The sequence below is a fragment of the Stigmatopora nigra genome, chromosome 7, assembly GCF_051989575.1.
Source record: "Stigmatopora nigra isolate UIUO_SnigA chromosome 7, RoL_Snig_1.1, whole genome shotgun sequence".
Classification (NCBI taxonomy): domain Eukaryota; kingdom Metazoa; phylum Chordata; class Actinopteri; order Syngnathiformes; family Syngnathidae; genus Stigmatopora; species Stigmatopora nigra.
In genome coordinates, this window is record NC_135514.1 from 7,510,830 (window position 1) to 7,534,392 (window position 23,563).

The 23,563-nt window shown below is 43.2% G+C and overlaps 5 protein-coding genes and 1 non-coding gene across 7 annotated transcripts; 4 read left to right on the forward strand and 2 right to left on the reverse strand.

Moving 5' to 3' along the window:
* Positions 1–130: 130 nt before the first annotated feature.
* Positions 131–9,092, forward strand: LOC144199742 (uncharacterized). Its single transcript, XM_077721575.1, has 2 exons — positions 131–4,146; positions 5,672–9,092. Exon 2 carries the CDS (start codon positions 5,689–5,691, stop codon positions 8,542–8,544), a length of 2,856 nt encoding a protein of 951 aa, XP_077577701.1. The 5' UTR covers positions 131–4,146; positions 5,672–5,688; the 3' UTR covers positions 8,545–9,092.
* A 215-nt stretch (positions 9,093–9,307) lies between these two features.
* On the forward strand, positions 9,308–9,380 carry trnak-cuu (transfer RNA lysine (anticodon CUU)). Its single transcript has one exon. It is a non-coding gene; the product is annotated as a tRNA-Lys (tRNA).
* Positions 9,381–9,723: 343 nt separating this feature from the next.
* On the forward strand, positions 9,724–12,016 carry LOC144199755 (uncharacterized). The gene is made up of 2 exons (XM_077721596.1): positions 9,724–9,905; positions 10,289–12,016. The coding sequence occupies exon 2, from the start codon at positions 10,323–10,325 to the stop codon at positions 11,676–11,678; it is 1,356 nt and encodes a 451-aa protein (XP_077577722.1). The 5' UTR covers positions 9,724–9,905; positions 10,289–10,322; the 3' UTR covers positions 11,679–12,016.
* Positions 12,017–12,121: 105 nt separating this feature from the next.
* LOC144199741 (uncharacterized) lies at positions 12,122–18,016 on the forward strand. 2 transcript variants are annotated; one of them, XM_077721574.1, is made up of 4 exons: positions 12,122–12,614; positions 12,762–12,872; positions 13,675–13,800; positions 14,061–18,016. In XM_077721574.1, the coding sequence occupies exons 3-4, from the start codon at positions 13,684–13,686 to the stop codon at positions 17,436–17,438; spliced, it is 3,495 nt and encodes a 1,164-aa protein (XP_077577700.1). In that variant the 5' UTR covers positions 12,122–12,614; positions 12,762–12,872; positions 13,675–13,683; the 3' UTR covers positions 17,439–18,016. The 2 variants fall into 2 exon arrangements, with proteins under 2 accessions (XP_077577700.1, XP_077577699.1); XM_077721573.1 differs by having other exon boundaries at positions 12,122–12,872.
* Positions 18,017–18,222: 206 nt separating this feature from the next.
* Positions 18,223–19,391, reverse strand: LOC144199768 (trypsin-3). Its single transcript, XM_077721616.1, has 5 exons — positions 19,311–19,391; positions 19,044–19,206; positions 18,731–18,984; positions 18,523–18,659; positions 18,223–18,437 (listed from the first exon to the last, which is right to left on the reverse strand). The coding sequence occupies exons 1-5, from the start codon at positions 19,348–19,350 to the stop codon at positions 18,288–18,290; spliced, it is 744 nt and encodes a 247-aa protein (XP_077577742.1). The 5' UTR covers positions 19,351–19,391; the 3' UTR covers positions 18,223–18,287.
* Positions 19,392–22,072: 2,681 nt separating this feature from the next.
* On the reverse strand, positions 22,073–23,323 carry LOC144199767 (trypsin-3-like). The gene is made up of 5 exons (XM_077721615.1): positions 23,162–23,323; positions 22,915–23,077; positions 22,602–22,855; positions 22,394–22,530; positions 22,073–22,309 (listed from the first exon to the last, which is right to left on the reverse strand). Exons 1-5 carry the CDS (start codon positions 23,199–23,201, stop codon positions 22,160–22,162), a joined length of 744 nt encoding a protein of 247 aa, XP_077577741.1. The 5' UTR covers positions 23,202–23,323; the 3' UTR covers positions 22,073–22,159.
* Between the last annotated feature and the right edge of the window lie 240 nt (positions 23,324–23,563).

A 23,563-nucleotide genomic window follows, 5' to 3' on the forward strand; every position in this document is an offset into this window, starting at 1 on the left:
TGTGCTCAACCTTATTGGGCTTACCACGACACTTAGTATAAGTACTTACTGCCACATTTTCGTTATAACAATTGTCCAAAAATGTAAAATAATATCAAAAAAATCTATTGTATTAAAGAATTAATGCCATTATTTTTATAACAGTTGGTGTTCAGCTTTGTTCAGAAAATAAGCTTTTATAATTCCTAGAATGTCCATTTACAATCTAATAACGCACTTGAATGCTCAACATTTCTGAGATGTGAACGCCTTCTATTTCTTTGCTTTGTGAACCCACAACGGTAAGTTAGTAGCATTTCAATAATCTTAAATTAACATGTAGTGGTTGTGACTTCGAACAGCTTTGCCAAGATTACGTCACATAGGCTTTTCTATTTACAGCGTAAAGCGTTGTTTGTACAACTGGACTGTTGATAGAAACCAATGTGACAGCATGGCTTTGAAGCCACTCTACACTCCTTTTGATCCAAGACAACATTTTGGGGATACTTTCATGTGAGGGGTCAAAGAAGGCACAGAATTATTTTGGCGAAATTTCCTAGGGGTGAATGTCCTGGGGGCTAGTGATTTCCCAATCCCATACTCGGTATCAGTATCGGTCCCTGATCTGGCCAGTTTTGTCGGATTGGATAGTATTGGATCTGGTCACAAGATTCTTTGGATCCATTGGTCGTAGTTCCAGTACCATCGATTGCTGTAAATCAAACAATAAGGTAAATGTTCACATGCCACTATTACTCTTTAGAAACTAATGATGGTAACAAACTATTTCTTGTGGTGGTCGATTTAGTACAGAAAAGTAGCATTTTTCATGGACTGGTTATATTAGTTTGCAGGGAAGACAAGTAACATTGAGTTTAAACAGAGCTGCTTACCAAGTCTGTTGTGACTGATATTCATCAACCCGTTACAGGACACGGACAGACTTGGTCACCAAGACACAAACCTAGGCCAGAACAATCATTTATAGTCCGGTACAAAGAAGATATGCCACAATACTAGTCAACTGACAAGCCCTGTTAGTACCAGGGTGAGCAGCATTCCAATAACCTTGTTTTCTGGGTCTATTGCTGAGCACTGATCTCTCTTGGCTCACCGCTACTGAGAATCCTCATTTGTGTCTTTCACTTTCAAGTGAAATGCTTAAATTCAGTGGTTTAGGGAACAGCAGCCCAAGTAGGCTTGGCTGTTGAGGCCTGGTGGTGATGCGGGTTTGGGGAGAATACCAAGGCTAACCAAGGCTCAGATGGATAGATGCTCCCAGGGCCGTGAAAGTCACTTGATCACTACGTCAAACATATTTCCATTAGCGGCTGGGGTGCATTTTGCATGGGTGCGGGAGCCAAGGAATCCACCAATAACAGTAGACATGACACTTGGGTGCGATGCAGTATCCTGGCAAACATCCTGTTGGGGTGATTGACATTCCAGTCAACACATCTCAGTTTGGTTGTCTCCAAGTGCAGTTTTGGGAGGAATTGGGGTGCAGAAACGGGGAGGAACCTCATTCAAGTCCAACTCTCTAGAACAGTTGCAGGCCCCATTTAACATTGGTAGTCGCACCATGGCTTTCTTTCTTATAAGCACCCCATGCCGTGACTGTGACAAAAATTCGACTTGGCGTTTGAGCTCGAACAGAGCTTTTTGTCCTTTGTATCCCCTGCTCAACGCTTCTTATTGCTGCGTGTCAAGCAGCAAGCATTTTTTCATATCGTGCATTTCGGGACTTCCACCTCTACTTCTTGCTCTTGAATGTGTTAACACTCTGCCCTTTTCGATTTGTCTGTCAAATCCTGGTTTACTGGCATAAATCAATTTTTAGTCCAAATTGCCTTAAGTGTGGGCCTCCTAAATTTATTCATCTCTCCCTCTCTCGCCCTGGGCGCAAAATATTCATCTTGTCTTTCTCAAAGTATACGGCACCAGTACGTAAAGCTTGTGTAATGACGCACTTTATTTATATGGTGACCAGTTCCTTGCTGACAGAAAACCAAACCTTTTCTAAAAAGATTTTTTGAAGCAACAATGCATGGTACAAGGGAAGAACCAGATTAGTCTTTGTGGAATAAGGATTGGAGAGGTTGAGCTCGTCTCCTTGCTTGAAGGCCACATGCCAGGCCTTTGTCTCAATGGTACAGGGAGGAATCTCTCCCTCCTCTAGCTGCAGGTTTTGCACAACAGCGCTTCCCTCCCACCATCGGGTAAGAGGAGGTGCTAACGATAAGGAGCCTGCCTGATGCAGGGAGCAAAATGGAAGCCACACAAAGCAAAAACAGACCGAATAACAGAGAAGCAGTACAGTTGACTTGTTTCTCTTTTCGTGTCAATATTTCTAGTGATAATGTTACTTGTACTTGCCGTTCGAACACTGTTAACTCCATTAAGGTCAGTCATTTATGTTGTTATTACTGAGTCGGGATACATTAACATAGATGACCCCATTCATAAGGTCCTTGAAATACAAGCTGTTTTAGGCCCTTTTTTGTTTGCCTTTACCTTCACTGTTGCAGCAATGGACTTAATTCCACTGGCTTGACAAAGGGCATCAATGGAGTAAATATAATACAATGCAAGTATAATGAAAGCGACCCTACAATGATGTATTTCGCAACAATAAACAGTGACACACTTGTACAGTCTACCTTGTAGCATTATTAAGCTTCAGTGTTTTTAAAAGGTCCATGCAGTTTTTCGCATGCTACTGTACTCCAAAAATAATGGTTCCTCGCCGCAGACCTGGTGGAAGGCTCTTGGGGTCCATGTTTGTCTTTAGATTTGCGTTAATTGAGTAGTACATGGCAGTGTAAATGTTTCCACAAAGATATTCTGCACCAATAATTGCAGTCTAAGGGTTTTTTCAGAGGACTGGTAGAATTGCACCGTTGCCCATGTGGAAACCCATTCATTGTTTATGTGGAAGGGGTGGTCCCAGTGGGAGTGAGAGTTCATGGACATTCCAGGTCGGGTGGCCATAGCGAAGTTGCCGGCTTAGTGATATCTTACTGAGCTGACAGATACAAACAATTCATGTCCGATGATTAATGTGTTTTTTGGAACGTTCCTCAGCTCAAATGTGCTCGTACACCTCTGCTAAGCCAATGGATAAATTGTTATGGAACTGTAGTACTTTAGAATTGGCATCAACCTATTCCCAGTCTCTTCTTCCTCGTTAAAACCCGAAAAGTCCTTGTGCAACACCGCTGTTTTCCTGGTTATGTCAACACTACAGGAGTTCCTTCCTGTCATCACGTTGCACATCCTTTACCCAATGGCACGCCGCCAGTACAAAAATGGATAGGATCTCAGACCGAAGCACGGTGTGTTCGTGGTTAGCACGCCCGGCTCACAGTTTGGCGATCTAGGGCTCAATCCTGGACCTCAACCTATAGTTTGTACTTTGCACGTGTGGGTTTTCTTTGAGTATCAAGTTTTTGTCAGGTGATCTAAATCACACCCACATAAGTGTGATTGCATGTGCTTATCTTCATGTGCTCTGCATTTGAATGGTGGACCATATATCCTGCTGATAGACTCCAGCACTCCCGCAACCCTCATAAAGATAAAGAACCCAGAAGATCACTGCATGAATCTTGAAACTGCATTTTAAACACATGACCACTGCACACTTGAAAACCAGACGTGTACTTGTGCCTGTAAAACCAGCAAGTGCAAAAGACAGCAACACCAAGGCACATCTTGTTTTGTTCTGTTGTGGTACTTGTCTTGCTGTTACAGGCACCACCATTGGTTGGTTTTTCTAGAAGAGACGTGGGTGCACAGGAATTGCTAGTCTAGTGACGCCCTCTGTGGCAGCTGCTCGGTGCACTATTTGGCGGTATGGAGGCTGCTAGGGGGATCATGTGACCATAGTTTCCAGGGGCAGAGGCGGTTTTCACTGCAGGCGTGTCTACTGCGCACGCGCACAGTCGACTCTGGAGAGACGTTCGAGCCCGCAGCTGGATGTCCAACCTCCTCCTCCTCTTCTTCTCCTCCTTTTGGCACATCTCCAGATTTGTTCGAGCTCGAAGCGCCTTTTCGGAGAGCTCACGCCTCTACGCGGACCGATGTCTACAAAACCACGCAATGATTGTCCCAATCCTTTTGTGTCCAATTTGAAGACTTCAGACAACGCGTTCCTGTGACAAGGTGAGTGATTAATCTGCGCAGAAGATATATAAAGCTCCGGGGAGTGTACCACGGTAGCTCGATGGCTAGTATCCGTTGTTTCTGTGGCCTCTCCTGGGAGCGTGGCCAGCCGCCCCCCTCGTTTAGCTCTCCAGTGCCGCTTCCAAGCTAAGTGGGAAGCTAATGTGGGAGGGGGGTTCTTGATAAACATGCTAACCGTAACGTCTGATGATTTTAGCATTGCCCTGCTATTTTAGCTGCTACTTCGCGTGGTGGACCCTATTGCCCCCAGTGAAGTCGTTTTAGCACGAGCTTACCATGTATTTTCAGTCATAATTGCATTTCAAAATGTTAAACCTGTTGACACTCATTCATTTTGGCAGCCTTATTTGATGAAGGCATTTCTATTTTGTACTTTATGAAGTTGCCTTTTTACGGCAGACTCATGTATGTGATACATATAAGCGTGTTATTATGCATATACTACATAGGCAAACGCGATAAAAGTGCAGGTAATAATCGGGTAATCGAACGAGAGATCAGAATGAGTCAAATGTACGTGGTGTCATTAAATATTGAGCTCAAAACGTTCGATAAATTCTCCTTTCACAAATAAATTCGGTGGATCGTACAATCACAACATTATTAATGCTTGAATTTGGTTATCTTCCTACTTAAACATCCTTTGGTTTGCATTGAAAACCATAAAAGCTATTAAAGACATTGTTTTCATCAGAGAAAAACAACCCTTATGTTTGCAAAAATGGCATCAGAGACCTTGCATTAATCTTTGAAGAAATCATTTATCTGCTTATTACTAGAATTTAAACAATGCAAAAGTGGCTCATCATTTCATAAAATTACCCCAAATATTTATTAAATGTCTAACTGTCCTATCAATGATCAATGAGAAGACATACATATGACCAAATGGCGAAGAATGAAGTAAACACATCTTTGAATAAATAGTTAAGTCTAACTCGTGAATTATAATGTCGTTAGTTGTTTAATATACGACCTCATTTACACAAAACAATTATTTAATGAACACATCCTGCTGGACCGCATAACCAACAAAGTTAGTGGGCGTTACTAAGACCTGATTGGCTACCCTGGTCAAGGCCTATCTTCCGGGTCCACATGCCTGCTGATGTTTTTTGAGTCTTGGCTATGTAGTGGATTAGTTCTAAATTTGCGTGAACTTAATTATCAATATCATGGTCGTAAAGGTTTAGTACTTCATCCTGTCATAGTCCGTCCTCTTTACAAACTTAAATGTGCATTTGAAATATAGTCCATATACAGATATGATGTCAAAATGTATTTCTGAACTTCTTAAAACAATGCTCAATTTTCATTCATTAGTTTAAACCGCTTATCCTTACAAGGTTTGTGGGGGGTGCTGGAGTCTCTCCCGGCTGACTGACCGGGTGGGGGACAACAGCCTGAATTGGTGGCCAGCCATGGATCTTTAAAATTGTCCTTATTTTTTCTTCTCTTTGTAGGTGACACTCCCTGTTTTCATGCATTTTGTGTTTATTCACAGGAAACCCTCTGCTGTCCATGATGCTTGGGCTCCAGGGCAATTCGCCACCATCCTCCAAGATTTATCCTTGCGTGGCATGCTCGGCAACCTTTGGCGGACTGGCCGCCTTGCTCGTACACCAGGCAACGCACACTAACATGATCCCAAAGGTCATTGCCCCTCCTTCGAACACACCTGACATAAGCCTGCATGGTGCTCTGACTCCAAACCTGAAATCATCCAATCAAGCAGCAATATCTGAAACCACCTCCCAATCTTTTTATATCTGTGACTGTGGAGAGGAGTTTCAGGACTTCATTCTCATGCTCCAACATAAGCAACTACATGTTTCTCAATCAAAGTCGTCGGAAATGTCAAAAGGTGGTACCATTTCAACCGGTACGGAGTCCAATGATCGTTCTCCTGAACCGAATGTACAGTCAAGGCCACCTGAAGCCAAGTCAGATTCAGTCCAGAGTCGCCCCTTTAGTTCAGGATCCCCACCTGCTAAAATAAACCCCAATGAATTTGAGAAAACAAAAAATGCCAAAGCGGTTCCTACAGCTCCTCAAGAAACTAATGAGGAACCTGAGCAGACATCTACTACTACAACTACTACTACTACTACTACTGAGCCAATTTCGGAAACTGAAAGGGGTACACCATCGGTTCATAGTAGTGACAATGACGAACATGTGACTAAAAATAACAAACTAATGAGAATCCTGGCATCGGCCTACATGAAGCACGCCTCCGTTTCGCCAGCTAGGAATGACAGTCACGGTATTATCACCCCCAAACAAGAAGCCGTCCCAGTTGATATCACCCCACCTAAACAATGCGAAGAGCCGCCAATCAATGATCTCTCTGTAGCAAAGTTGAGGCGACTGCTCGCAAAGACCGGGGTCAAGACAAAAGCCCCCACCATTAGTCGAATCATCGACTCCAGCAGGAAAAAGATAGTTTCTCTCACAAAAGTGCTCTCGCCCGTCGTCGTTCTGGAAACCCGCCAGAAACTCCGGGATTCTAGCAATAACGCTCTCTTTGGGAAATACCAATGTGGCCGTTGTCGTCGAACCTTTCCCAACTCCGACAGACTAACGGAGCACCACTTCTTGCACAAAAAAGAGAGAATTAAATGTTGCCGTCGCTGCAAACAACTCATTATCGGCAAACTGCCTTTCACCGACAATCACGTCTGTATTCCGGTGATGAAAATGCCTGCGCAGGTGCCGAGGTCCTTCCCTCTGGTCCCCAAAATTGTGCCCTTCCATAGCTTTAATAATGCAAAAAAATCATTCTTTTGTCCCGTGTGCAAGCACAACTACGCCCGTCGGTACAACTTGAATAAGCACAAGTGTCAAGGTCCAAAGTTAGCCCCCCCTCAAAGCCTTTCTTCCCCCGACAGACTTTTCGCATTAAGATCAAATAATAAAGCTGTGGCGTCCGGGGATGGTCCGGGTGAGTGTGAAATTGGAAGCATTTCTGTTGGCACTGAAGCCCCACGTGTCAAAGTAGAGATGTCCCCTTCTTCTCAAGAGTCGGACTTGGCCTGGTGTGGCTTTGCCAAAAGCTTCCCACCAATCTTCCACAATGTCAAATCTTCCATAGGGGACCAACACAAGAATTCCTCCGTCAGTGCGGTGGAACGCAGTAGCCCGGAAGCGAAGTCGGCTTCTAACGAGGGCGACGAAGGCCAGTGGACGATGCCCCTGGATGACGAAACGGAGCTCCTGAGTCCCAACGATGCCCCCAACGACGACGAGATGGAGCCCGATTCGAAACAGATTGCCAACTTGAGCTATTTTGTCAAAGATGGCATTAAGCGCTACCCTTGTCCCAGGTGTCAGAAAACCTACAGTCGACCGTCTACTTTAGCTCGCCATTTACGGCTTTGTGGTTTCAGACCCCGGGGCCCCGCAGCCGTATCGCACAATTCCAGCAATGACGCGGCGGCCCAGAATAGCGCCAAACCAATGTTTGCTTGCTTTGTCTGTGGGAGGAACTTCAACCGCAAGGATAACATGATGGTTCACAGGCGAAGATGTCAGTTGCAGCGAACTGCAAACAAGGAACCGTCGTCGCAGCCCAAGTTTCCAGCCACTCCCACGGGCGGAGCGGATAACGACGCAAACAACTGGGGTATGCTGTCACTGCCCTCCGTGCTACCCAGGAGGGTAACATGCGAGTGTGGGGTTGGGTTTACATCACCAAGACTCCTCCTGGAGCATCTTCAAAAGCACGCGCAAGAATCCTACACATGTCCAACTTGCGGAGAGACGGTTAATTCCTGGGCTGACTATGAGGTCCACCTGCAGATCCATATGCATCCTCATCACCAGCTCCTCAAGGGACTCCAGACACAGCGATCGCAACCGCTAGTGCTTCGGATTCAGCAGCAGCCAGCGCCGTCCCAACAAGCACAGCATCACCAGCAGCCGCCCGCACACCAGCCTCCACAAAAGGAAGCTGTCTCTGGGCATCCCAACGTTGAGAAAAACAAACGGGCTATATGCAGTCGATGCGGTAACTCCTTTGCTACCCGCTGTTCCCTTCGAAGGCACTTGTCTTGGGACCGCTGCAAAGGGGGGCGACCTCAAAACGCACCTAAAACGTATCGCTGCTCTCGCTGCAGCAATGAATTCCCCAACATGGTCAGTCTTTTGTTTCACCAGAGGAGCGGCGCCTGCAAACCAACCATCAAGCCCGTGCGCTGCCCCACCTGTCTGCGTTGGTTCGGAACCGTGGATGGTTTGCAGAAGCACCTGCTGACTCACAAGCAGTCCGATTCGTATCGATGCGATATCTGTCAGTGTTCTTACCCGAGTTTGAAATCTCTTCGAACCCATCGCAAGAGAGTGCATAATGTTATGCTCGCAGAAATAATGACTTAACAACATTGACTGTATTCTTTTTCTTTATTATGGACATGGTGTTGCATCATTCCACTTTGATATGTACCACCTTTTAATTCATTGAACCTAATATGGGGTGATATGAGAAAAAACATTTTTTAGCTGCTGATGGATATAACTGTAGTTTTGTCAAGTCCTGTGTGTCAGGTTGAAGGTTGTAAATATTTGTACTACTTAAAAAATGTATCCGATAGTTGTACTGTTCCTTGCGCTGGTGTTTTTAAATAGATCACTTAATGAAACTGTTTTGGGATTTTTGCTCACAATTAAGTCCACCCAAACAGTTTGCTCAGTCAAAATTTGTATTGCAATTGTTTGACAACACACCTGCAAGGCGATCATGAAGAAACAGGAGATGCTCGGATGTTTGGTTGATTTGCGCTCCAATTTGAATCCCTGTGGATTCTTTTAAGCACGGACAGGTGAAAGACCAACAGCAATTATGAATTTAGAATTCCTTAGCACTTTGAATTTGCTTTGTGAACGGATAATATACAAATAAACCTGCCTTGTCATACTTCAGCGTACTGAACTCTGGCTTTTGTGTTATCTGCTTATGTGTAGTCCTTGGAATGGACCTGCTGCAGGAAAGTATGTTGGTTTTTCTTGGGGTAGTGGCAATAAATGGAATAATTTGCTTTTTAAAATACTTGTTGTGGAAAAGGGAGGCATATCGACCTTAATGAATATGTTTACACAGTTTTAGTGTTCATTTCTCCTGTCCTCAGAGCCGCGATAGAAGGCCCGGCTAGCTCAGTCGGCAGAGCATGAGACTCTTAATCTCAGGGTCGTGGGTTCGAGCCCCACGTTGGGCGGTTCTGTTTTCATCCCACACAAGGTTCCAAAAAATGTAAATTACACTTCTTCTATAATCTTACATAATTTACCTATATTTGGTCATTAATATGTACAGTCCCTTTATTAAATTAATCCAAGTCAATCTAAAGTGAGTGTTTAACATGACTACACACTACTGTAATTTGATAGGTTAATGTATAATTTAAAGGAGCTAAAAATGCTTGGATTTTTTTTAAATTAATACAAGATGTATTGGTACAAATAAACCAGAAGTTTTACCTATAAATTATTAATATGTTTAATACATTAAATTAAACATAATAATTTGGCGTACTTTTGCTATTTTGTCAGTAGGTGTCAGGCTACATCTTTGAACCACCGATGTTCAATTCGCAAAGGGCGCCATACGTAGAAGAAGACGAGGTAGCTTTCCTCTTTTTCTAATGGTGTGCTAGTATGTTAGCTACTTTATGCCCGAACGTCGACGTTACAGTTCCTCCCGTAAACACCATCGGCTCTACAGTGTTCTAATTGGGACGAAGGTAAGATTCGAATTCTCTTTCAATGTTACTTTTGACAGATCGGCAGAAGTATGCCAACATTAGAGTGTTTTATCCTGCTAAAGCTTCGCCTAGCATATTAGCATTAGCAGGCTCATCTTCCATCAAAAATAACGCCCACAACCGGCACAAAAGTTTTCCTCGTTTAACTTGCCCTTGAGAAATGTCCCTGATTTTATGTACTTTATAGCTAGCCTGACTCGTTCAAATGGTTGGTTTACCATGGAGGTTGCTGGTATTCTTGTAAAAATGTTCATCGCCCAGTATAAGCTTTTACCGGGAAACATAATGCAAAATGTTCTGTCATAAGCTCCGAGCATCATCTAAACAAAAGTACTCTTTTGTATTTCATATGTTTAAATCAGGTGCCACGATCAAGTCACTTCCATCCCAGGCCTCATGATGGAGTCGCAGGAAAGCAGCTCAGATGGAGATTCGAACACCGGAGGCATTTGCTTCAGCTGCGAACAGATCTTTTCCACTCAAACGTTTTTGGAAGAACATGTGTGTCCTTATTCCAGTCACATCTGCTCCTGCGGAACTGAATTCTCCTTGTACGAAGACATGCTGTCCCACAACTTCACCCACGAACCGGGTCAGCAGGTGCTTCACCATGAAACCATAAACAAGAGACGATTACAGAAGCACATCGAGGAAGACGAAAAACTCAAACGCTTCAAATCGGGGGAAGTTGTTTGGAAAGGCGATGGCGCGTCTGTATCGCTGAAGCAATCGTCGTCTCAGTCGAAAATGTCCAAACCCAGCTCCAACGTGCCTACCTTGCATCCGAGCCCGTCGTCATCCTCGGACTCGCGCCAGAGTGATATCGGCGTGAAGAATATGTATTCGACCGTGGGTGCGCCCACGGTAGATCTGTGGACAATATACCAGCCCGTGGTGGCATTGCAAACAGCTGAAAAGTCCAATCAATGGAAGCCGTACACTTGCGGAAAATGTGGCGAGAATTTCAATAGCAAGAACTTGCTCATGTCACATGCCAACAGTCACATCGCCGATAAGGTCAGCGGCTGCATCGGATGCGGGTTGCTGCTTTCCAGTAGGAAGTTAGTGCCTCGCTTCCACATCTGTAACTCCCCCGGCAGCACGACCAAGCTCAAACTCATTACAGCAAAGCCGCCTAACTACAAAAGCCCCATTTGCCAAATCGACCTGACACAGAGTCCGCGCAAGCTATCCAATGTGGGGAAGAAAACCGGCCCGACGCTTCATTTGACGTCAGCCCTGCAGCTGAAAAATCTCAACGTGCGAACCTACAGCAATGCGGTGCAGAGAGCTCGGTCCAATCCTTCCAAGCACGAGAATTCTGTGCTCGACATCCCCCAGAAAAGCAGCTGGAAACAGTCGCCCTCGCCCACGGAGACCACCTCGGAGGTTTCGGACGTCACGTGTCGAGTGTGCCACGGCTGCTTCGAGAGCACTCTCCAGCTGCAGAGGCACAAGTGTCCCAAGGCCGATGAGTTCCTGGCCAAACACGGCCGTATCGGCAAGGCCGTCAAGCCCAGGCGGGACCCTGTGGCCCCCAAGGTCAACGTCGCCCAGGTGAACGGCGACCGGAGTTCAAAGTTCCCGATAAACACCAAGAATCAAATGGCTTCCCACAAAGGGTCAAGCGCCGCCGTAAATTTGGCAACGGGTGATGATAATGAAGACGATTGTTACATCGTGGAAACGGGACCAGAAAAAAGCTCGGAAATGATCTACCAAGTCACCTCGTCTGTCCCCATTAAAACTTGACCAGTGTGCAACTCGCGTGTCGTCTGCTGATGTTCATTCCAAAGGAGTAAAATGTTCCCCGATATTGTCCGTATTGTTCCATATGCGTTTCTGCAATTAGATTTGACAGACTTTAACATGAGTTTGAATCTGTTTTCTAAATTTAATCCACTGAATTTTACCCTAAATTGATGAGATATGGTGTGGCAGCAAGGGAGTGTATTATACTTGTCTTTTTTTGATATGGCTTAGTGTGACCAGAATGTGTTAGGCTTTAAGAATTCACCATGAACATTTTACTTCCTCTGGCTCATTTAACTGAACCTTGCGTATTATTAAACTATATTTTCAAATGGTAATGTTTCTGTTTTTCAACTACTGGACTCATTTACATAAGCATTTATATATCATTGATTTTCAGCATTAACTGAACTCAACTTAATCTAACATTATTGGGGGGTGGGGGTCAATATTGAAAGAAACGCATGACTGCAATGTTAATTTTACACGTGTTTTGGTTAGCTGTGTACATGTAATTACGATTTGAATAGTATGTAAGGTCTGGAGAAAGACCAAAAACTACATTTTTTTCTACTAATTGTTGTCCAATGTTTTTGCGGGATGTGACCAGGAGGAGTCGTCTTTTTAAAAAGTAATAACACTAAAACAAGTTAACAAAGAACAGTTTTAATCTATCACACTCAGATTTCATTTTATCTCCATTGTCCACTTTTATTTTGCGATATTTATTTTTGACTTGACACAAAACTGGCGTATTTTCTAGTTTTTTGAGAAATATTTCTTTACTTTGTCAAAACTTTAAGCAGTCATTTCTCCAACAAAATTAAAACTATAAAACGCGACCATGAATACAACAGAAATGTTTGTGTTTGCGTTTTTCCCGTTTGCAGTGCAGGACATTCCCAAAATTCCAACGGCACGTGAACTATCCACTCGGTATGCAAGACGTGATTGATAGTCTCTTGTTTATGTTTCCATGTATACGAACGTAGTCGAGTAACGGTGGAAAACGATGCGAAAATCGACTAAGAATTAAACTTTGCAAATGTCAGACCAATAATTGTCCTTGTGTGCTCTTAAAAGAGCCACGCGCTGACAACGCTGGCTAGCTTTGTGCTACCCAGCACTCGCTAGCCGAAAAAGGCGTCAGTGCATGGCCGTCAAGGGACCACCAGTGTTGACTCTCCCACTCAGGCAAGCACTTTACTTTTCTTTCTTTTTCCCAAAAATATTATTATTTAAATTCCCAATCATTTCGGAGAGTGCGACATGTGCTAATGCACCACTATTCTTCTTTTGCACATGATGGTTTTTGGTACTGAGCTAGCAAACTGGCCTGCGATCAGCGAACGCCGTTGTTGTTCATAATTGATGCTTCAAATATGGATAAAAAAAATAAATAATAACAAGTGTTTTTGGGGCGAGGCTGTGCCTTAACATGCTATTTTCAAGATGGACTGACTATAGCTAGCAATCAATACATGTTGCTCATCTTCATTTGGCATCAAATGTTAAAAATATGGATTCTTACCTCCAAGCCAATCTATTAAATATTGTTTACAGTATTTGGAGAGAACAACTGGGACTCCTTGTCAAGATTCAGCATATTTTTTAGAATAAAATACACCCGTAATATTGTTCATAAATGATGTATTCGGACTAATTGTCTGTTTGATCACTGCGTGGTTTTCATAACAATTCATCTCAGGTTGGATCTCTCTATAGAGCTTTGACCAATTGTAAGTATCAGGCAAATATGCGAGTTTACACATGTAATAGAGTTATAATGCAATGCTTTATTTTAGCAATGGCGGAAAAAGCGAAATGGATCTGTGTGGAAAATAATTTGTAATATAGTTATGAATTTGTTGTAACTGATCACATTCACTGTCATGCTCATATGGTGTGTATTTGTCCTGAATTAATCTTATAATGACAGCCTTTATTCTGTTCCATTTTTTTTTGCTAACCTTTTTTATCAATGTTTATTTCACAGATTCCTGACATGGGGAGTAAAATTTCTTTCAGCAGAAAAAGAAGCGACCAGTATACACTCTCTGAACGAACCACAGTGACATCACATCCTCATAGTCCCTTTCACACACCCACAGACTGCAAAGAGGTGGCTAATTTGAAGTACAAATTCACAATTGTCATGTATTCAGTTTTTATACATTTATTTAAATTCACTTATCCACTCGGTATGCAAGTATAGCAAGGTAACTACTATACAAGTATAAATAATGTCAATGCATTATCAATGGGGATATTTATATATTGTTTCCTTGTTTGCTTCTAGTTTATTTACCCTTACAAGCCTTTATTTGCATGTTGGCCATGGTGAAATACTGTTCTATCTTTGATTATGCTGGTCTTCTACAGGTGTTTCAAGATACAGACTGCAATGAGGAGAACAATGATTCTGAATGGGAGGAGGAAATGAATGTAACAAATGTATGTAAACCTTTACCTGCATCCAACTCATCAGAGACTCGAAATCCCGAAGGCCCGGATGATAGCAGCTTTCAATCAAATGGCGCCTCACAGTTTGAGATGGACGCACATGCAGAAATGCCCCCCGCAAGCGTGCGCTACTTGACATCAGAAAATCACGGACTGCCTGTGGTCGGTCAAAAGAAAAGTGGTCGTTCAAGAAGAATAAAACACCCAAAACTAGAGGACAAAATGTACAGCCTTTCCAGTGAACTCGTGACGGATCAAAACAAAGAGATCAGCACTAAAATCCAAATGCCGTCTTGTTCTGAAAGTCAAAATGCTGAGGCTGTCCCCAATAATGTCAAAAAGCTCATAGATGAGTTAGCTCACAATGATGCAACCAGAATTTGTACAGTGCCAAGCCACAAACAAGGTGATGACGTCCCTTTGGTGTCCACGAGGAAAAGAGCCAGAACAAAGAGAAGTCATATTCCAGTTATTGAAAATATGGTTTCCAAGGCTCCTTTCCTGAATGGTCTTGTGAGTCCTTCACCAAAAGTTCAAAGTCAAGGAGGACATCCCTCAGCGCCAGAAAAAAACAGCTGTTCTGTTGTTGCCTCAAAAGAAATGGACGTTTCTCTTTCTCCTATGAGTAGCACAACATCCGAGGCTATTGAAACATCCGATTTGCAAATTGACCAGCAAACCCCTGCTAAAGTTTTCAAACTTGACGTTTCTCAGCTAAGCAGTGACATGTGTTTGCGGGCTGAAACTGAGATTGAAAAGGTCAGTAATGGACAAGATCAGAAAACTTGCGGAGAAAAAAATACTGTAGAATGTGATGCACACCAACAGGTGAGCAGGTATAGTGAACATCCACAGATAAACGTTGGTGAGGACAGAAGCAAAATCTCCCTTGAATCAGTAGAAGGAGGGACAAGAAAGGTCTGTATGTCGCCACAGGGTACTGAACTAGAAAAACCAGAAGGAGCTGAAGTTGGCTTGACCCAGTTTTCAAAGTTATCCGTTCAGGAAACCTTTAGAAGCAGCTTTGAGTTCAACAAAATGCCTAAAATGCAGCCAGTAGCCGATGAAAGTCTTAGGCAGCCAGCATGTGAGAACATTTGCCACCCATCAAAAAGTGTTCTTTCTCCTCTGATGATAGAGCCAAGCGACATTGCAGCTTCTTTGGGAGAACCTTGTAGAACCCCAGAAGTTCCCTCTGCTGTCAAAGTTGAAAACCTAGAAGCACAATTCGATGATTTAGATTCTCAACAGAGTGCCAAAATGTGTCAATACCGACAACACACTACTTTTAGACGGAAAAAGGGCCACAAACGAAGAACGAGAATTACTGTTTTGATACGTCAGGAAAGTGAAGGGGAAACACAACACAAAATAGAGAATTGTGAAACTAATTCAGTGGCTGACAAGAACCTGGCTTACGTCCGAAAAGGCTCTAAAACATTCTTGCAATGTGCCATCTGTAACCGCACGTATAAATTCATGTCCCAGTACATTGTACATCAGCGCGTTCATACCGGAGAGCGACCCTTTGAATGCCCCGAATGCAAACGAGGGTTCAGCAAGAAATCCAACCTTAATCTACATCTCAAGACTCACATGAAAAACACCCTAAAAAAGGAATGTCCGTATTGCAAAATCAAATTCTCCGATGACGCATACGATAGACACATGACCATGCACGCTGAAGTCCAAGAAAACGGCGATTTAAATTTGAACCAAGTCGATAGCCCCGTAGAAAGGCCTCAGGCGGCCTCGACCCCGGATCGAAGTGAAAGCAAAGTGTGCCAATACTGTGGGAAGTCATTCAAATTCCAGTCGGCCCTCGTAAGACATGAACGTGTCCACACCGGGGAGAAGCCTTACAAATGCGGAATCTGTGGCAAAGCCTTTGGCCAATCGTATTTCCTTCGTGTGCACGAGCTGACGCATTGGTCGGTGAAGCGCTACAACTGCACGAACTGCAAAAAGTCCTTCAGTCATTACAGCAACGCTAAAAATCATACGTGCAGACCTCTAGATAGTGGATCTGAAACACAACCTGGCAGTCCGGTAGCAAAGAATTCATTGACGTACACGTGCCACATCTGTAAGAATGTTTTGGACAGCCTGCCAAAGTTTAACAAGCACATGTCTGGACACACCGGCGCAAAGCTCTATCGCTGTTTGTGTTGCGACAAACTCTTTGGCGTGCGGTCGGAATTTAACGCTCATTGTAGTCGATGCTACGGAGAAAAAAATGGCTCCTGTGCTACAGTCAAGGAGGAAGATAGAATGTCGGTGGTCGAGTACACGTTGTCATCGCCAAGGATTTCAACCGGGAGAAAATCATCAGACCCCCTCGCAGCTATCCATGATAAAAGACCACAATCGCGGATGAACTGCAAGAAGCCCAACTCGGTGAAGCCGTTCCGGCCGACTGTTCCACCTACTCGTCTTCTTTCGCCTTTTGTGTCCAAGTTGAACAAATTAGACAACCGATCGGACCCCAGGAGTTACTTGTGCCCCAATTGCGGTCGCCTGTTCAGGCACGTTGGCAGACTCCGAGCACACATGCTCACTCATGCTCCGCATCAAAGTTACGCCTGTTCCTCCTGCGGGAAGACCCTGGAAAACTGGACTAAACTGTGGCGTCATCAACGAGTCCACCGCCAACGTCGAGGCCGCTTTGCATGCCCCTTGTGTGGGAAAAGATTCCGCTTTGTCGAGTCCTACAAAAAACACATGAACGAACACCCGGACTTCCACTGGATTCATTCAAAGCCGAAAACGGTGTTCCTGCCTTATCATTGTGACCATTGCACAAGTCGTTTTAAAAGTCTTGATTTGTTGTTCACCCACCAAGTTTGCCATTTCTCAGCACAGGTCACACGTATAGACCCCGTTTCGGATAAGTCCCCCCAGAATGGTTCGAAAAAGTCTAACACTGTGTTAAATACGACTAAAAAACACCCGAGGGGTCCTGAACTGGAAACCGATGCAAATCCAGTCTGGCAAGCAAATGATTTCTCTATTCTGACTTTAAATTCAACTGGTCAAAAGCAGGATTTTACTTTGGATCAAAATGGCCAAAGTCACAGAAGCAAATGTTCTATGCGAGAACAATCGCCTAATTGCCGGCAAAAAGATGGGAATGTGATCAGAAAGCAAAAAGCAAATTGGAATACGGCTAACAGACACACATTCCCAAATATTGAATCATCACAAGGTCTTTTCTGTGCTATTTGTGGTAAGGAATACACTGCTCTTTCAGACCTTTATCAGCATTATTTGAGACACGCACGAGGCCAGATTAAATAGCTTTGAGATTATGATTGACACCAGCTGAGTGCGAGTATCTACTCAGCAATGTGATCTAACCCTAGAATTGTATTTGTGTGTGTGTCTGTTACAGCACTTATGTACATAAATGAGATGATGATCATGCTGGATTGTATTTTTTTTGCCTTTTTTCCCCCCAAGTGCATCTTTGAATTATTTTCCAAGCTGTTTCTACAGTAGCTAATAGAAATGCCATCCAAATTTGGCTGATGGTCAGCATTAGGTGTTGCAAGTGTAAATCTATCTGGGGATAGTGAATGTGATGTGAGTGCCAAATTGGAATTATAAATTAATTCTGCAATGTCCAGAAAAAAATGCTGATCTTTTGACACTATTACATATTAATTTCATTAATAATTGCAAACCTTGTGAGGATAAGCAGTTTGGAAAATGAATGAACAAATTAATAATTTATGGCCATTCTTGAGTAACTGCTCACAAAACAAATGGATATAGACAGGATTTTTATTTCATGAACTTGGAAGAATGTTGAACAGTTTTGCACAACAGGATGTATCATTAGATTGTTTGTCAATAAATGTCTTAATTTTTATGTACTTTGATCATTCTGCTATTTTGGGACTTTTGCTGAGAATACAAAGTACGTACTCGCAAACTACTGATTTTTGCAAATTTCTGTAATCAGTCTAACGAACATGCCTTTGATATTCATTCTATGTACAATAGTAAATTTAAGTAAATATAGTTTTTAATGAAAGAAAAGACCCAGGTATCGAACAACAGTGATGGTTTGAGGTTTGCATTTTTATTGACTTGAAACAGATTCCATTTGCAAAGGTTTACAGAAAAAAACAACAAGCAATGTGTTTAGTTGGATGACATGGTGCTGCGAATCCAGGAGTTGTAGTTGCAGACGCGGGCGTACACACCAGGCTTGTTCCTCATGGCGCAACCGTAACCCCAGGACACGACACCCTGGAGCTGGCCGTTGCACACCACGGGGCCACCGGAGTCTCCCTGTGGAAGTGGACAGGTGTTCAACGTGTGAGCGGGACAGATACCAGGTACTTGGGGGAAAAATCGCTTCTGTTTTTGCTCGCACCTGGCAGGAATCTTTGCCTCCCTCCAGGTATCCGGCGCAGAACATGTTGGAGGTGATCTGTCCAGGATAGGCGCTCCTGCAGCTGCTGTCACTCAGCATGGGGATGTCCAAGCATCTCAGGCGATCGGGATAGTTGTCTCAAGAGGACAAGAAAGTGTAAGGCAATGCTGCTAAAGGTACAAATGTTTACTTTTGGAGTTTTACTGACTTCCAGAGCCGCTCATGTTGCCCCATCCAGAGACCAGACAACGGGTGCCAGTACCAGCACAGCTGGAAGGCAAGGACACGGTGCGCACGTAGTTGTTGAGGGTGGCGGGCCTGCTCAGCTTGATGAGCATAATGTCGTTGTCCAGGTTGCGGCCGCTGTATCTGGGATGCTTGATAACCTTGGCGGAGTTGATGAACTGCTCCGTGCCCTCGTTGACGGCGATGTTGTGCTCGCCCAGACGAACCTGGACACGACTGTAAAGAGGTACGCCGTAGTGAGGCCATGTCGAAATGAGATGAATATTGACACTTACGATTTGTAGCAGTGGGCAGCAGACACTACCCAGGTGCTGGAGATGAGGGAAGCACCGCAAAAGTGGTATCCCGCATTCAGAGAGACCTGGTAAGGCACAGAGTTCTTTCTGCACTCATAGCCGCCGACAATCTTGTCGCCCTCGTCGTCAATGGGAGCGGCATCTAATTGAGTTTCAGAATTCTATTGTAATTATGGTATGTAGAACCGTCCATTCGAAAAGAGCAACTTTTTAATTGATAAGAATCCAGTTCAGTTCCATACTTACAAGCCACTGTGAAAAGAGCCAGAAGAATTAAAGCCTTCATGTTGGTTCCTGGCCAAACCTTGGTGTCTGCTCAATTGGACCTTAGGGCCTTTTAAAGCCAGCTGCCAGCATCCAATTTAACACGTGGTCCATTTTTTCCCCTTCTCTTATCTTACTGCCTGCTGTGTGAGAACACACACACCTGCAAAGCAGCAGCCAAGTGATTGATAATGTGGGTTTAGGTTATATAATACCTCATAGTCATACTATAATGTCGCTATAATCATTGAGCTTTAAACATACCAAGTTACATTTCCTTAACTGATAATAAGGTCTAGAAAATCAATATTTTGGATTTAGGCCTGCCAAAATTGCGAGCAAGGTCGTATCTAATTAAGGGACTGTTTCTTTCGTCGGTTGTTACGGCTTTGAACAAAATATATATTTCATGTACAGTTGTGGTTGAAAGTTTACATACACTTGTGAAGAACATAATGTCATGGCTCTCTTGAGTTTCCAGTTATTTCTACAACTCGGATTTTTCTCTGATAGAGTGATTGGAACAGATACTTCTTTGTCACAAAAAAAACATTCACTAAGTTTGGTTCTTTTATCACTCTATTATGGGTTAACAGAAAAAGTCATCAAATCTGCTGGGTCAAAAATATACATGCAGCAACACAAATTAGCAATTTTGGTGAATTAGAAAGTTGTGTCAGTGAAATGAGCTTCATAGCATGGCCTATTAACCTCTTGTGAGAGATTTTGAGTGACTACAGCTGGTCACTTCTCCGAGGCTTTTCAAATAGGGCTCAATGGATGCAAATGCCCACAAATGCTACAATGGGAAAGTCAAAGGAGCTCAGCATGGATCTGAAAATGCAAATCGTTGAGTTGAACAGTCATGAAAGTCCCTTAGAGCCATTTCAAAGGAGCTGCAGGTCCCACAAGCAACAGTGCAAACAAATGTTTGTAAGTATAAAGTGCAAGGGCCCTGTTTTGTCAATGCCACGATCAGGAAGAAAACGCAAGCTATCCTCTTCTCCTGAGAGAAAATTGGTCAGGAGGGTGAAGATTCAACCAAGAATCCCCAATAAGCAGATCTGCCAAGAATTAGAAGCTGCTGGAACACAGGTGTCAGTGTCCACAGTCAAGTGTGTTTTCCATCTCCATGGATTGAAAGGCTGCCGTGCAAGAAGAAAGCCCTTGCTCCAAAAGTGGCACCTTAAGGCTCGACTGAATTTTGCTACTGATCACATGGACAAAAATAAGACCTTCAGGAGGAAAGTTCTGTGGTCAGACGAAACAAAAATCGAGCTGTTTGGCCACAATGCCCAGCAACATGTTATAATAATGTAATAATGTGTAGGAGAAAGGTGAGGCTTTTAACCCCAAGTACACCATGCCTACCATCAAGCACAGTGGTGGTAGTATTATGCTGTGGGGCAGTTTTGCTTCCAATGGAACTGGTGCTTTACAGAGAGTAAATGGGATGATGAAGACGGAGGATTACCTTCAAATTCTTCAAGATGACCTAAATTCGTCAGCCCGAAGATAGGTTTAGGCTAGAACTAAGGTTTTCGAATGGCCTTCCCAAAGTCCTGACGTAAACCCCATTGAGAACTTGTGGATAATGCTGTAGAAACAAGTCCATGTCAGAAAGCCATCAAATTTAACTGAACTGCACCAATTCTGTCACGAGGAGTCGTCAAAGATTCAAACAGAACCTTGCCAGAAGCTTGTGGATGGCTACTAAAAGCACCTAATTGAAGTGAAACTGGCCCAGGGACATGTTACCAAATATTAGCGCTGTTGTATGTATATTTCTGACCCAGCAGATTCGATCACCTTTTTTCTGTCCACCCATATTAAAGTCATAAAAGAACCAAACGTCATGAATGTTTTTTGTGGCAAAGAAGTATCTGTAGAAATAACTGGAAACTCAAGCGATCCATGACATTATGTTCTTCACAACTGTATGTAAACTTTATACCACAACTGTATATGGATTGAAGCATTATAATTTATGAGGAATGCTTTTTTCCCCTCGGTAATTATGCCACTTAGGACAAGAATTTCATTTTCAACACTGGGTTTAGGTTTTTTTTTCTTATCATTTCATTGTACTTACAGTGGGGAAAATACATATTTGGTCATCCACCAATTGTGCAAGTTCTTCTACTTGCACAATTTGCACAACTGGTTGACTAAATACTTATTTGCCCCCACTATCTATTGTGACAATCATTCTCCAAATTGTTCATTTTATTAATCATCTTTGATTCAATGTTTACTCCTTTGCAATCTATATATTTTTAGGATATTCTAACAGACACTTAAGATGTATACCGTTTTTAAACTAACTCCATTTTTTTATAATTCAATGACCAAAAATATTTTCTCCCTACGTTTAAACATAAGACTGATATTTGCTACCTTTGGCACAATTACTAGAGCTCATATACATTTTTTATTAATGTAGATTGCCCTTTAACTGAAATTGAATGCTCCAATTATATTTTTAAAAAAATAATAAAATAACTTGTTTTTTTATAGAACTTATTGTGTTGAAAATCTTGAAAAATTTAAAAAAAATACCAAGTTTATCTTAGGTAAGATTTTTTTTGTAATAGTAGAATCTTAGTAATGGTTTTGTATAATGATTTACCAGCTAGTGTTCCATTTATTTCTCCCAAAACTTTTATCCAATTCATTTATTTGAAACAATATTGTTGATATTTGTTTCTGAAATACATGAACATTGGAAAAGACAAAAAGTTCAATTAATATTGAAAAATCTTTATTGTGTACAACTTATGTCATTCTACATATTGCAGTACTGATGTTTGTCCTAGTTGGCAGTTATCTGTTTAGTTGGATGACATGGTGCTGCGAATCCAGGAGTTGTAGTTGCATACGCGGGCGTACACACCAGGCTTGTTCCTCATGGCGCAACCGTAACCCCAGGACACGACACCCTGAAGTTGTCCGTTGCACACCACGGGGCCACCGGAGTCTCCCTGTGAAAGTGGACAGGTGTTCAACATGTGAGTGAGACAGATGGCAGGTACCTGGGGAAAAATCGCTTCTGTTTTTGCTCGCACCTGGCAGGAATCTTTGCCTCCCTCCAGGTATCCGGCGCAGAACATGTTGGAGGTGATCTGTCCAGGATAGGCGCTCCTGCAGCTGCTGTCACTCAGCATGGGGACGTCCAAGCATCTCAGGCGATCGGGATAGTTGTCTCAAGAGGACAAGAAAGTGTAAGGCAATGCTGCTAAAGGTACACATGTTTACTTTTTGAGTTTTACTGACTTCCAGAGCCGCTCATGTTGCCCCATCCGGAGACCAGACAACGGGTGCCAGTACCAGCACAGCTGGAAGGCAAGGACACGGTGCGCACGTAGTTGTTGAGGGTGGCGGGCCTGCTCAGCTTGATGAGCATAATGTCGTTGTCCAGGTTGCGGCCGCTGTATCTGGGATGCTTGATAACCTTGGCGGAGTTGATGAACTGCTCCGTGCCCTCGTTGACGGCGATGTTGTGCTCGCCCAGACGAACCTGGACACGACTGTAAAGAGGTACGCCGTAGTGAGGCCATGTCAAAATGAGATGAATATTGACACTTACGATTTGTAGCAGTGGGCAGCAGACACAACCCAGGTGCTGGAGATGAGGGAAGCACCGCAAAAGTGGTATCCCGCATTCAGAGAGACCTGGTAGGGCACAGAGTTCTTCCTGCACTCATAGCCGCCGACAATTTTGTCGCCCTCATCGTCAATGGGAGCAGCAACTGCAACGTGGCAATTATTTTTATTTAAAAAAAAACGCACAACAAAAAGGTTTTATGGTCCACATGAGAGGAGGGAGTACTCACAAGCTGCAGCACACAAGGCAAGGATGATGAAGTACTTCATGACTGTGTTCCAAAGCCAATGAACCGACGAGTAAAAGAACAGGATGGATGGGTTTATATAGCATTGAAGCTTTTACCCTTTCAACTCTTTATCTAAGACCCTGTTCAAGGATTTTTACCTTGTACGCTGCAAAATGATTAAACATTAGCACGCCTGGGAAGTGTAGCAGCATGGCCAGGTCAGGTTCATAGACTGATAAGCTGCATATTCCATTTACTGTACTGAATATTTTTTTCCTTAATCTCGATGCCTTGTTTTATTTTGTTTTTTTTTTTACAGCATGTATACTGATTAGTAAATCCAACGTGCGAAGTAACAGAAGTATTTTTGTTTTTTAATTTTATTTGGAATGTAACAACCCA

Excerpts from the sequence above, each read along its gene's own strand:
- LOC144199742 (XM_077721575.1), top strand. The coding sequence starts at position 5,689 with ATGATGCTTGGGCTCCAGGGCAATTCGCCACCATCCTCCAAGATTTAT.
- LOC144199755 (XM_077721596.1), top strand. The coding sequence starts at position 10,323 with ATGATGGAGTCGCAGGAAAGCAGCTCAGATGGAGATTCGAACACCGGA.
- LOC144199741 (XM_077721573.1), top strand. The coding sequence starts at position 13,684 with ATGGGGAGTAAAATTTCTTTCAGCAGAAAAAGAAGCGACCAGTATACA. Across the intron at positions 13,801-14,060 it reads CACCCACAGACTGCAAAGAG|GTGTTTCAAGATACAGACTG; the intron begins GTGGCTAATTTG and ends GGTCTTCTACAG.
- LOC144199768 (XM_077721616.1), bottom strand. The coding sequence starts at position 19,350 with ATGAAGGCTTTAATTCTTCTGGCTCTTTTCACAGTGGCTT. Across the intron at positions 18,985-19,043 it reads GCTGCCCACTGCTACAAATC|TCGTGTCCAGGTTCGTCTGG; the intron begins GTAAGTGTCAAT and ends ACCTCTTTACAG. Across the intron at positions 18,438-18,522 it reads GAGGCAAAGATTCCTGCCAG|GGAGACTCCGGTGGCCCCGT; the intron begins GTGCGAGCAAAA and ends CCACTTCCACAG.
- LOC144199767 (XM_077721615.1), bottom strand. The coding sequence starts at position 23,201 with ATGAAGTACTTCATCATCCTTGCCTTGTGTGCTGCAGCTT. Across the intron at positions 22,531-22,601 it reads CAACATGAGCGGCTCTGGAA|ACAACTATCCCGATCGCCTG; the intron begins GTCAGTAAAACT and ends TGTCCTCTTGAG. Across the intron at positions 22,310-22,393 it reads GAGGCAAAGATTCCTGCCAG|GGAGACTCCGGTGGCCCCGT; the intron begins GTGCGAGCAAAA and ends CCACTTTCACAG.